This window comes from Acanthisitta chloris, unplaced genomic scaffold (assembly GCF_000695815.1).
Source record: "Acanthisitta chloris isolate BGI_N310 unplaced genomic scaffold, ASM69581v1 scaffold41687, whole genome shotgun sequence".
Lineage (NCBI taxonomy): Eukaryota > Metazoa > Chordata > Aves > Passeriformes > Acanthisittidae > Acanthisitta > Acanthisitta chloris.
The window spans coordinates 1-15,699 of record NW_008683963.1 but is presented as its reverse complement, the minus strand read 5'-3'; the positions used below and the strand labels follow the sequence as shown (position 1 = coordinate 15,699).

Here is a 15,699-nt window from a genome sequence, read left to right as displayed (position 1 = left end):
AGCTCTGCCGACGGGGATCGGGATGGGGATGGGGATGGGACCTCCTCCTGCTTCTGGTTCTGGTGTCCTGGTCCTGGTCCAACCCTCGCGCCAACCCTCGCGGCTTTGTCCCCGTGACGCGTTCGTTTCCAGGTGCCGCTGCCGGGTGAGGTTGGTTTGCCATAGCCGCAGAATGATAAAGCGCTTCCCTCCACCCCCCCAACTCGGGATTTGCTCTGAGCTCTGTTTCCAATACCCCTAAACCCTCTACTCGGGTTTTGTTGGGTTTTTTTCTGGGGCTTAGGGCAAAGCAAGACAAGGCGGCAGCGATTTCCCGGCCGTGAGATGACTGGAAATTTCCTGGCTCTGTCACACGGCAGCGCTGGTCGTGCTGGTGATGCTGTGTGTGTACAGCAAAGGGAAGGAGCTGTGATTTGTGTGCGGTTCGAATTGCCTTTCAATGCTAAGAGGACACACAGAGCTGCGTGCTCAGCCTACACTGCCTACAGCAGTGAGGAGCTCAGTCCTCTGCTCCCAAACAGCAGGAAAGGAAATAGCTGTGGTTTTCTAACAAGGTCACGTTAAGGTTTGAGTTGTGCTAGAGGAGGTCAGTGAGGAGATGATTTCTGAAGGGGGTGAGACACTGGCACAGGTTGTCCAGGGAGCCTTTGGCTGCCCCAACCCTGGCAGTGTTCATTCCAGGTTGGATGAACCTTGAGCAACCTGTTCTGGTGGGAGGTTGTCCCTTGCCCAGGGCAAGGAGTTAGCACTGAATGATCTCCAAGCTCCATTCCAACCCCTAAAATTCTATGATTAAAGAGCTTACTTTGCAGCTCAATAACTTTTCATTCCCACATGTTTCTCTTGGGGAAATCCAGGTATCCCACGTATGGAATCTTGCAGACAATGCCTCTGCCTCCACACACACCTGCCCTTCATTCCCAGCTAAAGACTGAGCTGCCTGCAATTCCCATGTCCTGCTGGCTTAGTTAGAGCCCTGTGAGCACCACGGGGTGATAACGGGAAGGAAATATGCTGTGAGGAACTTCTCACCTTGGAGCAGCATCCCTAGCTGGCACTTGGGGGAGGATGAGCACTCCAAATGGATTTCCACAGCACTCCAGGGCGTGTGTTACTCGGAGCACAGAGGGTGGAGCAGTCCAGGACCTGCAGGCTAAAAAAGCTGGAAAAGCAGCCAAAAAGGAGGTTGGTGGCAATGGGAGACTTCCCAGTGAAGGTCCTCTGAGTGCAGCCACCCCTGTGAGTGAGACCTTAAAGCTTCTACCAGAAGAACTCAAAGCCAATATGAAAATGAAGTCGATCACTCTGAGGCCTCCTCCGAAGCCGCGGCTGGAACGAGCTGCATCCCTGGATGAGAAGAGCTGGAGGAGGTGGAGGAGGTTCCGAACGAGCCAGGAAAGTCTGACTGATCCCAGCGAGTTGAGTTCCTCCAATGGTTCCCTGCAGGAAGCATCCCCCAGCCCTCCCACCAGGAGCAGGGCAAGCCCCTGCCAGCCCTGCTGCCAGCAGAACTCCTCTCACAGCTCCCCAGACACCTCGGAAATTGTGGGGAAGAGCAGAGGAAACACCTCTGACCTGGGCAAAAGAGCCTCTGAGATCTCCAGTGCCTTTGGGGGACTTCTGCGGGGCAAAGCGTTCGCGGGTGGCAAGCCCAGGCTGTCCCAAATCATGCCAGCTCGGCCCCTGCCCCCCATGGAGCTCCACGTGGCCTCTCCCACCCTGAGGACAGCTAATAGGATTGACTCAGATTGTGTGGATTACCGACATTATTCTCAGCACAAGTCTGGGAGGGTGAGCACCAGGCTGCATGGCAGCGGCATGGGCTACGACAGCTGCTCCACAGACTCCATGAAATCCACCTTCAGCCTGCTCACTCCCATTCAAGCCAAGGATGTTCGGAGCAGGTATGGCCCAAGGCTTCTCCTGGTGATGTTTGGGGGAGTAAAATCCCACTGGGCGTGGGCAGGGAATTTCTGATCGCTCCATAAAGCACGAAACTCATCCTGTGTTATTTAGCTACTGAACCTGCTGTGAGGCTGGAAACAGGTTGAAGATTAAGGGGGAGAGGGACTCTTCGTTAGGAGCTGTAGTGCTCCTATGGGTGCACATTGAAGGAGGAGAAGTTTAGGTTAGATATTAAGAAGGTTTTTCCCTGTGAGGGTGTGAGACACTGGCACAGGTTGCCCAGGGAGGCTGTGGCTGCCCCAACCCTGGCACTGTTCATTCCAGGTTGGATAAAGCCTTGAGCAACCTGCTCTGGTGGGAGGTTTCCCTCCCCAGGGCAGGGGGATGGGGCTGGATGATCTCCAAGCTCCATTCCAACCCCTACAATTCCATGATTCTATGATATTGCTACAAATACTCTGTACTTACTCCTTTTAGTCAGATATTTTCATGGCTATGTTTAATTTGCTGTCAGTTTCCTTGTAATATTTACATATTCTGTTTGGAAACATAACAGACTGTTTGTACCAGCAGTTAGGAAAACTATTGGTTTTTAAATCTGAAAGTACATTAGGTTTGAACTGAAATGGTAAATGGCAAGAAAAACACCTAAATATTTTAGCTTGAAACTGTCATGCTGTACCTGCTGTGATGTCACAGCTCTGTAAGGTGCTGAGGGTTCTCTGCACATGCTGCACTCATTTGGCTTCTGGCAGGATCAAATCCTGTGCTGGCAAGGTCTCAGTACTGTCCAGTGTCCCACAGGAGCTTCTCTGCCTCAGCTTTTCCAGGAGGAAGGAATCTAATCATTGATTTAAAGGGTAGGAGTCAGTGGTAGAGGGGGGAATAATTCTGAGAGAAACCAGAGTGTTACTAACTGGGACAAAAGCCCCAAATGTGGATTGTTACTTGATTGCCTTGAGGAGTTTTCCTTCACTTTGCTGCCTAAAGCTGCTGGGGCTGGGTGGTGACTGCCCAGCATTCCCTCACTTTGTGCTGTCATCATTATCTGCAGAGCTTAAGCGAGATTAAAAATGCTTATTCAACACACAGACCTTGTGCCAACACCTCCTCCTCCTGCAAAGAGCACATCCTTTGGAGAGGTGTGGGGCACAGTTGTCCTTCAGGTGGGATGTTCTAAGACCTCAGGCTCAATAAATCATCTAATTGAAGCGGATTTGATGAGCTGAATTGAAGGGAGAGTGTGAGCTTGAGTCTTTGATTAGGAGCACCTTGGTGCCAGAGCACTGGAAATGGTGGAGCTGGTTTTGTTGTAAGGAAACTCAGCTGCTTCAAGATACTCAAATATCATGGAATCACATGGTTTGGGTTGGAAGGACTTTGAAGATCATCTAGTCCCACCCCTGCTATGGGCAGGGACACCTTCCACCAGCCCAGGTGGCTCCAAGCCCCATCCAACCTGGCCTGGAACATTCCCAGGGATGGAGCAGCCACAGCTTCCGTGGGCAACCTGTGCCAGGTTATCAAATGATCTCTTTATCCTGTGTCTGGGGTCAGTTTTTCTGGGGCTGAAAACTTTGGGTGGCTTCAGCCTTCTCATCACAGAACCTGAGCAGCATCAGGTTCACTCTCATACTCCTGTCCTGGCTTTGAAAGACAAGTTTATGACCATAGTTTTGTTTTATTGCATACAATCCATGAACTAAGAACTGGAGCTTTGTAAGGAACATCAGGCAAGCAAAACAATACATACACACTAAAAGTTGCTTTCTTAAAGGTATATTCCTGACTGATTCAAGTTTTAGGTGTTACAGATGACTATTCCAGCTGCTGTGCCCTGTCCTCAGATGCTCTTTTCTGGCTGTTCTGATCACAGGAGCTATATGGAAGGCAGCATTCTGGCAAGTGGTGCCTTACTGGGAGCAGAAGAACTTAGCAGATACTTCCCTGATCGGAGTGTTGGAATCTTTGTGGCCACCTGGAACATGCAGGGCCGGAAGGTGAGTGCCTAGAAGTCTTTTGGCAGTGGCAAAGTTACCTCAGCTTTACTGCAAGGTCTGGGGTGATGCTTTTCTGTTCCTCATCAACCTGATTTGTCACCTTCATCAAATTAGAAGGTGCTTTCCTAGTAAATCTTTGCCTAACTAACATTGCTGGTTTATCTTTTTTCTTTTCTTTCTTTTTTGTATTTTTAATAGGAACTTCCACTGAATCTGAATGACTTCTTATTGCCAACAGATCCTGTCTATGCCCAGGACATGTATGTCATTGGGGTTCAAGAAGGCTGTCCAGACAGGTAGCAAAAACAATGTAATGAACCATCTTCTTTTATCGTTAGTTAATTACTTTGGTTTGAGTTAGTCTGGAAAAGGTCTCCATCAACCCACTGAATAAGACTCAGTTCCATTGCATGAGCACCATGGGAAATGGGGCTCAGAGGAAAGAGTTCCAAGGGTCTGTAGGTCATAGAATCATGGAGCGGTTTGGGTTGGAAAGGGCCTTGAAGCTCATCATGGGCAGGGACACCTTCCACTTAGCCCAGGTTGCTCCAAGCACCATCTAACCTGACCTGGACCCTTCCAGGGATGTGGCAGCCACAGCTTCTCTGTGCACACAGAATTTGGTCCTCTTGTCAGGGCAGCTGATGGCAAAAGTCTTGATGATTCCATCCTAGCACAGCTCAAAGGTGCTGTGAGCTGGTCCTGCCATGTGCTCCTTAGCTCAGTGCAGTGAAGGTTTTGCTTTACTCGCTGCTCTGTTTCCACAATGCTGATTTCCTCTCCTGGTTGTTGTCTCTTGTACTGTCTGTGTGATCCAGCTGTTGTTCTTTCCTGCAGAAGAGAGTGGGAGATTCGCCTGCAGGAGACTCTGGGCCCTCACTATGTCATGCTCTACTCTGCTGCACATGGAGTGCTCTACATGTCAGTCTTCATCCGCAGGGACCTCATCTGGTTCTGCTCAGGTGTGTGTGGGTGAGAGAGCTGCTGCCATCAGGTGTCCTGTCCTTCTCTCCAGGGCTGTGCCTCTCCTGACTCCCCTGCTCACTGTCTCTAAAGGCTTCCCAGTCACAGCAGCTTGTTCTTCCCCTTGCAGAAGTGGAGTGTGCCACAGTGACGACTCGGATTGTGTCTCAGATCAAAACCAAGGGAGCTCTGGGAATCTCCTTCACGTTTTTTGGGACCTCCTTTCTCTTCATCACCTCCCACTTCACATGTGAGACATGTACAATCTTGCTAGAAGTGTCCTGCTTGAGGGAGGAGGGGATAGAACTGTACAGAGGTGAAAAAGCAGGAGGGGTTGAAGCTCAGGATTGCTGAGCTGAGAAGGATAAGGGACTAGGATGGTTTGGTAACAAACTTACTGTGTTTACTAAACCAGAAATGAACTCTGCACCATTTCCACACTTTCTGTCGTGGGAGATCTCTGACATCCTTTGGCAGCTCCTGTTGTGATGGTCATTGAATGGAAAGGATTTCTTGCTGGCAGTAATGGAGTTTCTGTCTTTCAGCTGGGGACAGCAAGGTGAACGAGAGGAGACTGGACTACAACAAAACCATTCAAGCCCTTACACTTCCCAAGAATGTTCCAGACACAAATCCATATCAATCCAGTGCTAGTAAGTGTCAAACCATGGACTGGGTGGGAGCCCAAAGGGACAGTTTGGGCATTGCCTTTCAGGCTGCACTAGGGAAGAGAGAGTGAGAGTGATAGTTTGAGACAGTATAACAAGGTACCAAAGGTCTTCTTGTCTGAGGGTGGTTATTATTCACATGATTTTTTTTTTTTCTATGTGGGGCATGATTTTGGGGAGGAATTTGAGAGAAAAAATTGAAATGGGAGAGAGAAAATTCACAAAAGAATTTTTATGTGATGTGTTTTTCCAGCAGTGTGATCATTTTGCTGTAATTATTGCCAATATTACAGATGTGTTTCACTTCCCAAGTGTTTTCTGGGACAATTAGAAATTACTTTGCCTCAAAACTAAGAGAAGGAACATTGTGTCCCTTTGCCTGTGCACAGGTCAGAGCATTGTTTGCCCAGTTCCACTATTGTTTCTTCACACTGTGCTGCTAGCATGATGCCTGTAGATAAATAATTAAGTCCTGTTTCTACAAGGATGAAATTACTCTTTATCTGCAATGTAGCATTAGGGGTTTGTGTTCACATTGGGTTTAGGTCATATAGTTTGGTCTCTTTTTCAGCTTTTTCTCTGTTTTTTAGAAGTTCTGTTCTGTTTTCTACTGAGTTTTTAGTACCACATTCTGTGCTGGTCACAGGCAGAAAATATGCTCAAGGGTTGTATCTCCTGGGAGTGAAAAGGAGGAATTTATGCTGTTCCTTGAGCATACTTAGCAGCACATGCTGAACACTTGTGGTTTGGTTTTGCAGGTGATGTCACAACTCGGTTTGATGGAGTTTTCTGGTTTGGTGACTTCAACTTCCGACTGAACAAGGATCGTGAGACTGTGGATTCCATCCTGAACCAGAACCCTGACACAGATGTGTCCAAGCTGCTGGTGTATGACCAGCTCACCAATGAGATGAGTCGGGGTGAGGCACAGCTGGTTCCTCCATCTGCTCCAGGAGCAGAGACAGCTACACCCAGAGCTCCCTACAGCCAAATGCCCATTTCCCAGAGACCTTTCCTGCTTTCTTTTGGTACATTCCCTAACCAAGGAAGTCAGCAGTTGGCACATACAGTGGCAATGTGTCCAGGCACCTTTTGCTGTAGCATTTTATCCTGGTTTAACCTCCCAAGGCATTTGCTGCTGTTTCATCTGCCTCTTCTCCAACCTGAGCAATCACTGTCCCTGTGTCCAGGGCATTTGCAAGCAGGAAAGGGAAGTGCATGGACCTGGTGTTCTTTGGTGAATTGGTAACTGAATAAATAACCACTGGCTACATTTTATCCTCACTATATAAGAACTTGAGCCTTTCTGGAGCCCAACCCCAGGTTTTTCCAGCCATGCATGTACCTGGCTGTTGTTTCCAGCCAGCGTTAGCTAAGCAGGGTTGAATCCATGCAGAAATGTTCTCAGGAAGGAGGAATTTGTTCATGCTGTGCTCCCCTTCCCTTACAGGGTCTATTTTCAAAGGATTCCAAGAGGCTGACATCCATTTCAGACCTTCCTACAAGTTTGACATAGGAAAGGACAGTTATGACACCACTTCCAAACAGAGAACTCCTTCCTACACGGTAAGGGTGGCTTGAACCTCCCACCTGCACCAAAGGGGACTCAGCTGTGCTGACATCAGCTGCTTAAGGGCAACAAGGCATGTGGGACTGGCTTGGAAGGAAGGATTGTTGAACCTGTGAGCACAAAGAGAGTTTGGCACAGGCTCTTAACCTCATTTTCCCTGCCTGACATCCTCTTTGGGTGGATTCTCTCCTGTTCTCAGAACTGGGCACAGCACAGCTCTTGGGGTCAGACACACACTCTCCATTAATGGATTCCTGTCCAAGGCACTTCATTTCACTAAGTGGAATGTGATAAATGAATGGATTTGGCTCTTGTGAACCAGTGCTGCTTCCCAGGGCGGGTGGATGGGTGTGCAGGGGGAGTTACCATCCCTCCCCTCTCTCTGTGCCTCCAGGACCGAGTCGTGTTCCGCAGTCGGTACAAGGACGACATCCAGGCTGTCAAATACTCCTCCTGCCCTGTCATCAGAACCTCAGACCATCGCCCTGTGTTTGCCTTGTTTCGTGTCAAATTGAGGCCTGGCAAAGACAAGTTAGTACCTCTTTATGCTGCTCTGATTGCACATAGCTCCAGTGACCCTGGGGATAAATCCACCAAGTTAACAGCAACCTAATTTAGCTTTTCAAACAAGTTGGGTTTGGTTCAGGGTCACAACTATGTCCTATAGTTCTGTATAAAACAATTCAGGCATATTCATGCTTAAATTGAAAGCACATTTGCCTTTTACACTGCTTTTCACAGTATATTGTAGGTTGGACTTGATGGTCTTGGAAGCCTTTTCCAACCTGATTGATTCTGTGGTTGTGAAAACCTTCACTTGTTGCTGTGGAAGAACTTTTGTTTCTCCCAATCAGCAGTAGCTGATTTCAGTAGCTGAAATGCCTTAAGAAAGTAAAAATGAGGTTTCTGGCCTGTGTTGTATGTACTGTTTGGGAAATGTTAGGCAGACAAGGCTGCACTGATCCCTGGTGTGATGGTTTGTGTTCCTGTTGCAGCATTCCCCTGGCTGCAGGCCAGTTTGACCGAGAACTGTATTTGATTGGAATAAAGAGGAGGATCACCAGGGAACTGCAGAAACGGCAGGAGCAAAAGGACCAAAAATCCAGCAGCATATGTAGCATCTTCTGAGCTGAGAGCTCTGCAGTGCTCGTGGTAGAGGTGCCCAGAGAGAGGACTTCAGGCCACGGCAAACTCTGCAGGGAATTGTTTCCTTAAGCACCTCTGGCAGTTGCTGTGGCTGGTGAAGAATGTCTTAAACCTCATCCTGGATTCATTTGCATGAGCTAATCCATGTAGCTCAAGTGCTTTTGCCGAAGAAAAGGAATCAGATATTCAAGACATCCATCCCAAAGCTGTAATTGATTTTTAACCAATTACAGCTTTTAAACAATTTTTAGGAAGCCACTGGGTGCAGCCCTTGGATCTGGGAGGACTCAGAGCTGAAACTGGCATCACCCAGGGCAGAGGGGACCTAAGGAAAGCTTGCAGAAAGGTGACGCTTTGTCTGTCTCTCTGCTTTGATCAGATCATCTTACATACAGTGTGGGGTTGGGTTTGTTCTCCTCTGTAGCCAAGTGTGTGGCGTTCTGTGTAACAAGTGACAGGGACCAGTTGATGAGCTTGGGCAGTTCTGTGCGTGGATGGTGCTCCTGAGCTGAGCTGTTTGAGTCCTCTACAGCAAGCTCTGTGTGAATGTACTCCTGTACATCGAAGTGTAGAAACATTGCCTTTCAATAACCATTCTATAGGCCTTCTGTTCCTAAGGGGGTAAAGATCATCCCCTCAGGCCACATATTTGGCTGCTGAGACTGCTTGAAACAATCCCTCCCTGGACTCACTTGCCCTTCCCATGGCTGCTAGAACACCCCCTGCCTTCAGCAGGGTCCTGAGGACGGACAGGAACTGTGTGATGCTTTACCAAAGTGATGTCAAGTGAGTGGATCAGGGAGGCACAACGGCAGCCACTCAGCTCCATTACCTCCAGTCACACTCAATTCCTTTTGGTTTTACTTTTCCAAATCGTGAACTGTAAGCAAGTTCCTAATTTTGAAGTAGTGTCTTAAGGCTAAACATACTCCATGGACCAGTGTGGCACTGGTAAAATGTTAAGTACAGCTAATCCTTAAACACTCCTCATGGGCACAGATGGATCATTAATCACCTTAGTACCTAAGAACACAACACCTTGGAGGAAGTGCTGCTAACTATGCAACCTCTGCTCTGCAGTACAGTTATCGCACTGACCTGTTTGTAGCCATCAGGTATTTGGATTTCCTTTCTTTTTAAAGGAATAAAGATAAATTAATGCAATACCTTAACTGAGAGTCAGCTCTTTTTGTTGTCACAACTAGAGCTCTCTGTGTGATGCACATTTGGGTGACCTGAGCCACTTGTCTTCAGCTGGAAAAGCAGGATAGCTTTGCCTTGAACAAAGCACACTTCACCTACCAACTGAAGAAACCCAGCCCTTGGCTGATGAATTTCAGAACTCTTACTACTTGCTGCAGTTGTTTAGAGGTCTCTTTATTTTTCTTACCAACATACACAACAGCTGAACAGCATTTCCAGACCATGAGCTCCACAAGAAGCAATGCAACATTTTCTTCTGGTTGCATGAGGAAAGGATTGGGTAAAGCAGGTAAGAGCTGCCTCACAGTGCTCTGCTCCCACTTTGGTTGCCCCTTACTGTACACATCAAGCAGAGCAGTGCTGCAATGCAGCTGTTTCTGTTTTAAACCCATTTGTTAGGGGATTATGTAAATCAAATGTTTCATTCCTCTTCTCAGTCTCCATTTCTTCAGTGTGTCACGTGCCTGGCACTTGGCTTTCTGTGGTGTCGGTCAAGATCATCTCTCTAAATGTCAATTTGTTGTTCTGACTCTCAGCTGAGGCATCTCTGAGACTGACAGTTGTGTCTTCCTTTTGCAAGGCCTTAAGTTCATCTGAGTGACACTGAGGAAATGAGGTGTGAGTTTGAGGTGCAGCAGCAGCAACTCCTTTAATAACTGTTTGTCAACTCTGGAGGGAAAAAAACCCTTTTATTCTGTAGCACAGTTCACCTCTGAGTGAAAAGCCTGAAGAATAGGATCATTTTCCCTCTCAAGGAAGTGTCCATGTAGCACAGTACTATGCAGATGAACTCCACAGAAACTTGGTTATGCCATGGCTTTGCTTTCTAGCACAATTATGAGGTTGTTTCCAGACATGACTCCTAGTAGCTACTACAGCTAGTAAATTACACTGATGAAATGGATCCATGATTTGTAACAAAACTTGGATTGCAGGAAACTTTTTGCCTAACTTCACAGGGATAATAACTATTATTTTCCTAATTCACTTGGACAGCAAAGACTTTGAGCAAATCTTTGTTGACCTTGGTAACAGCTATAAATAGTCTCTGTATCCAGAAGTGCAAGCCAAGCTCTTGAGGTGCCACCACTGTCCTAGGAGGAGCACAGCAGTGTGACAGCCCCACTGCTGCAGCTGGGAGGGTGAGGTGGCAGCACACAGCAGTGACAGCTCAGAGACAATGCTTTGACTGTAGTGATGACTCTCTTCTCTCCAAGAGAAGGGTGTATGCACCTATAAAACCTCATCCAGAGCCAGGATGGGCTCCCCAAACAAGCTCTTCAGAGTCCAGTGCTGCTCCATGGTTGCACAGTATGGGTGGGGGTGTATCTGGGGTGGGCAGGGTGGTACAGCAGTGTTAGGATCTCCAAACCATGTTACAAAAGAAGGGAGTCTGTGGGGCTGGGCAGCAGGAGCTGGAAGGGTGTATGCACCTATAAAACCTCATCCAGAGCCAGGATGGGCTCCCCAAACAAGCTCTTCAGAGTCCAGTGCTGCTCCATGGTTGCACAGTATGGGTGGGGGTGTATCTGGGGTGGGCAGGGTGGTACAGCAGTGTTAGGATCTCCAAACCATGTTACAAAAGAAGGGAGTCTGTGGGGCTGGGCAGCAGGAGCTGCTTTAGCGGAAGAGCCGGTACTGCCGCGGCAGGCGCCCGTCCCTGCTGGAAAGTGCTGCCTGGATGTGCTCATAGGAGGGCAGATCTGTCAGGTCCCCCAGGGCAGCCACAGCTGGTTTCTTGTGGAGCATCTTAGTGACCACCCTCTTGATATCAGTAGGTTTCACCTCACCTGCAGGCAAAAAGAAGGCAGAGCTGTGACAACTATGTTGTAAACAGCATGAAGCAGCGTTAGGATGATACTCAGAAAACCAATCACGACTCTAGACCTTCACCAAGCTTCTGGTTTTCCTTCTTTCTGACAAAAACAAACCCTATGCTAGCTGGAAAGCAATCAAGATCAGTTTGAAATGCAGTTCTGTACGATTTATGCCCTCAGGCTTTCTCAGGCAACTCATCTGTGCTACAAGAACATGCTCCAAGTTGCCCTGACTGTACCTACAGTGCCCTCAGGGTGAGGCAAAGCATTGTCCACTCACCAATCAGGGCACAGAGCTCGTGAGGTAGTTTCCTTGTGTTTGTTGCTAAGACCTGCCTTCCCACATCCTCAAAGATGACAGGCCGAGACTCGAGGTTCATCATGAGCATAGACTTGAGCTGCGTCTTCGCTCGCTCCAGTTCCACCTGGGAATGAGCAGGAAATGCAAATGGTGCTCAAGAACTTCTGCAATGTAACAAACCCAACTACAAACATCCATTCTAGCAAGGCCAGTGCTTGCATTCATAGAATCCCAGAGTGGTTTGGGTTGGAAGGGACCTTAAAGATCATCCAGTTCCACCCCCTGCCATGGGTAGGGACACCTTCCACTAACCCAGGTTGCTCCAAGCCCTGTCCAACCTAGCCTTGGGTAATTCCAGGGATTATTTCAGCTCAAAGATCATCTGCATAGCCTGCAAGTTCGAATGTGCTGCTGACCTCTCCCACTGCTCCTGCCATGAGGATGAATTCTCTGGTGATGATCTCCACCATCTCCCGAACCTAGGGAGTACAGATCATTGGAAGAAGATTAGGGCAGTGCTGCTTCTGTTAGTGTCACTGTTTGCTACTGAGTGATGAGGTGACATTTTAAGGACACCTGTCCCTGAATACAGGACTCTGTACCTGTTTTGGATCTGCACTGGCATGTATACACAGGAGCCCTGTGTCCTCGTAGCTGTGGTGGTAAGAGGTTGCATTGTACATCCAGTGGTGCCTGTGAGTATACAAAAAACATGGGACAGTGAGTGCCCTTCTGGGCACCTGGAGGTGTTGGCTCTCATTTTTCCCAGAAGAACTTGCTAGAGAAGATTGTTTCTGCCACCTCTTTGAAGGCAAACCAACCTGTTGAGCACATTGAGGTACAGTCGGGTGAACATGCCCTTGCCAGGACCTCCAGCTGAGAAAGAGCCACCACCTCCCATCATCATGTTCAGCACTGCAAAGGGAATGAAGTCTTCTTCCTGGATTGCAACAAGAAACTCAGTCAGCTACTGGCAAAGCTCTCAGGGCTCTGAGGTGAGTAAAGGGGAGAAAAAGAGAAACATGGCACAAGGGGAATGGGAAGGTCAGTACCTGAGTCAAACTGGCACTGAAAAAGCTGCTTGTCAGTACCTACAGCAGCAGCAACAGTGCCAATGTTTGTGGAATGAGTCTGGGATACTACAAGGACAGGCCACCCAAACCAAGAGATTTTAGGTTAATACTTACCAAAAACGAGCAGCTTTCTAACCCAATCATGATGTGGGTGAGCTCTGGGATGGGAGTAGGGCCCAGGCTCACATCTGACATGTCTTTTTCAACCTGTGGGAAGAGCAGACAGAGTAGCAAAACAGATTTTCACTGCTGCTGTATCCAGTTTGATACGTTCCTGATAATTAATGTGTCACTCAATTAATATCTGTCACGGCCTCTCTTTTGGTTCATACTCATGACCAGTATGTGACTTTAGAAAAGCAAAAGCCTGTAGAGAAATCATAGAATGTTAAGGGGTTGGGATGGAGTTTAGAGATCACGTAATCCCAGCCCCCTGCCCTGGGCAGGGACACCTCTCACCAGACCAGATTGCTCAAGGCTTTATCCAGCCTAGAATGTGACAGGGTTGGGGCAGCTCAACTCCAAACCTGCCCCTCCAACACACAGCAAGAGGCACCAATGTCACCTCCATCACTTACCTTGATGATACCTCCTGTGTACTGAGCCACAGATCTGTCCACACCTCTGCTCTGCCCAGTGCCCCACACTGGCTGCACTCCCAGCAGGTGTTTCCTGGCACACTCCACCAGCTGCTCGTGCTCAATCCCCACCCCAGCCAGCACCATCCTGTCGGGGGTGTAGTAGCTGCGCAGGTAGGAGTGCAGCAGGTCCCGGTCGATCTTGTCAGTGTTCTCCACAGGGCAGAACCTGTTCAGTCCAACTGTGTTGTCTCTGAAGGCTGCCTGGAAGGAAACAGACACATTGAAGTGATAGATATCACTTCACCCCTCTAAAGCCCTCATCTAAACCTTGTCTTTTGGTCTGGAATTGGGGAGACCTGTTTGGGATGTGTATGAGAGGAAAAGGCTGAGCATCAGGTCACTGATGTCAGAGGAACTCAACACCTTGTCACCCAGATGGACAAAGGTAAGTCTGAGATATTCTAGCTTAGGCTAAAGTCTTTCATGTGTGTAGAATGTTGGATTCATAGTGGAGAGACAGATCTCCCTCCCACCACTGAAATCTAATTGAGTAACAGAGAAATTTGGGGTTAGAACAGCCTAAAAGTAAACCCTGAATTGATCAAAAGCTGAGGAAGGGAAATTGTGCAGGAAACTGCCTCCAGGGAGGAACTGTCAGTGTGTTACCGCGTGGATCATTTCGGTCAGGAGAGGCTCAGGGTCAGGTCTCATATTCAGGTCCTCCAGCTCAAACTTTATGGCTGTTCTGGTCATCTCAATCTCCTCATCTGTGACAAGAGAGAAAGCAGGAGATGATAACCCCACAGAAACACCCAACTGCTACAAGGTAACTGCTGGATGAACTCATTCTAGGGAGGAATTCTGAATTCTAAGAGCAATCCATGTGCTGGAAAGCTTTTTGCGGCAGAGAATTATGTTCCCTGACCTGATAACCTGGGCTGGAGGGTGACATCAGCCAGCAAGTTGACCACAGTGTCCAGGCCTCTGGCATCAGCAGACACAGCATACATGATGGTGTCCCTGCAACACAAACAGGTTCTGCACTGAGGAGCCACTTGTGGCATCATTCACTATCATTTCAGCACCAGGAAATCACAGAGAAAGCTGCTTGACTCATTGAACACTTTGCAAAGGAAACAAAACTTTTATAACCCTTTCAGGTTTGCTTTTGTAGTTTCTCAGCAGTCACCACAAAGGGATTTCTGCTGCTTTGGGATTTCTGCTGCCCCTCAACAGCAAAAGGAGGAACTCAAAGTGCTGTCAGTGCTGCAGCAGAGCAGAAGGAGCAGCTCACCTCGATGCCTGGCAGTCACAGATGCCCCCATGCTTCTCCAGGGTGAGGAGAATTTCATCCTTGCTGCCAAACTGAGCTGTGGACTAAAAAAAAAAAAAAAGATACCAATGTTTTTAATTAGTAAAGCAATAACTTTATAATCCTTCAGTTTTGCCCAGTATAAGCAACTTCTATATTCTTTTAGACAAGTGTTTTGATACTCACTGACTCTAGAGATTAAAACACAACAGACCTTCAAAATGTAATCACAGTCATAATAATTAGCTAGGAATTAAGAGGGATGATTAGAGGGAAGGAGCATCTCTCCTGTGAGGAAAGGCTGAGAGAGTTGGGGTTGTTCAGCCTGGAGAAGGCTCTGGGGTGACCAAACTGTGACCTTTCAGTGCCTGAAGGGAAACTACAGGAAAGCTGGAGAGAGACTATTTACAAGGTATGTAGTGACAGGACAAGGGGAAATGGATTTACACTGAAAGAGTGGATTTAGATTGGATATTGGGAAAGAATTCCTCCCTGTGAGGGTGCTGAGGCACTGGCACAGGTTGCCCAGAGAAGCTGTGGCTGTTCCATCCCTGGAAATGTTCCAGGTCAGGTTGGATGGGGCTTGGAGCAACCTGGGTTAGTGGAAGGTGTCCCTGCCCACGGCAGGGGGTGGGATGAGATGATCTTTAAGGTCCTTCCAACTCAAACCAGTCTGGGATTCTAGGAATGCTGTCACCATTAATTAAACAGCTCCAGAGTGCCCTGTGGGCACTGCCCTGCCCTTGGCTGCTCTCCCTCACTCCCCTGTGCAGATTTTGGATGCTCAGGCCCTTCCAATGGGCAGTGCAGGGCAATACTCACAGAGAATGCCAGTTTTTCCAAGAAGTGGGAGATGCCACTGAGGTATTTTGCTTCGTGTCTTGACCCCGAATTCACAAGAACTGGTGTCGGGAGAGAACAAACCAGTGTGACTCTTGGCCCCTTCAGACCTTAAGGCACACGCACCAGGTTCATCACACCAGCCCGGAGCTCCCTCCCGCGGCTACTCACGTCCCACGGTGCAGAACTGCCCGAACTTGTTCTGGGAGGCGACTCTCAGCCCGTTCTCCAGCACCGTCACCCGCGTCTCGTAGTGCTCCCGACCCTCCGCGGCGGCGAACACGGCCCTGGGCACGCCGGGCAGGGGGCAGGACAGCGAC

At 48.4% G+C, this 15,699-nt stretch overlaps 2 protein-coding genes across 2 annotated transcripts; one reads left to right on the top strand and one right to left on the bottom strand.

Moving 5' to 3' along the window:
* The first annotated feature begins 1,068 nt into the window (after window positions 1-1,068).
* On the top strand, window positions 1,069-8,234 carry INPP5E (inositol polyphosphate-5-phosphatase, 72 kDa). The gene is made up of 10 exons (XM_009079112.1): window positions 1,069-1,904; window positions 3,782-3,905; window positions 4,104-4,201; window positions 4,743-4,867; window positions 4,999-5,118; window positions 5,414-5,521; window positions 6,295-6,456; window positions 6,987-7,102; window positions 7,501-7,637; window positions 8,102-8,234. The coding sequence occupies exons 1-10, from the start codon at window positions 1,069-1,071 to the stop codon at window positions 8,232-8,234; spliced, it is 1,959 nt and encodes a 652-aa protein (XP_009077360.1).
* Window positions 8,235-11,075: 2,841 nt separating this feature from the next.
* Window positions 11,076-15,694, bottom strand: PMPCA (peptidase (mitochondrial processing) alpha; the record flags this gene model as incomplete). The annotated part of the gene is made up of 12 exons (XM_009079111.1): window positions 11,076-11,245; window positions 11,553-11,697; window positions 11,990-12,052; window positions 12,176-12,266; window positions 12,395-12,513; window positions 12,761-12,853; window positions 13,225-13,488; window positions 13,894-13,994; window positions 14,153-14,247; window positions 14,522-14,604; window positions 15,362-15,441; window positions 15,551-15,694. Coding segments are annotated over 12 exons (1,448 nt in total), but the record flags the coding sequence as incomplete, so codon positions are not given.
* Window positions 15,695-15,699: the final 5 nt, after the last annotated feature.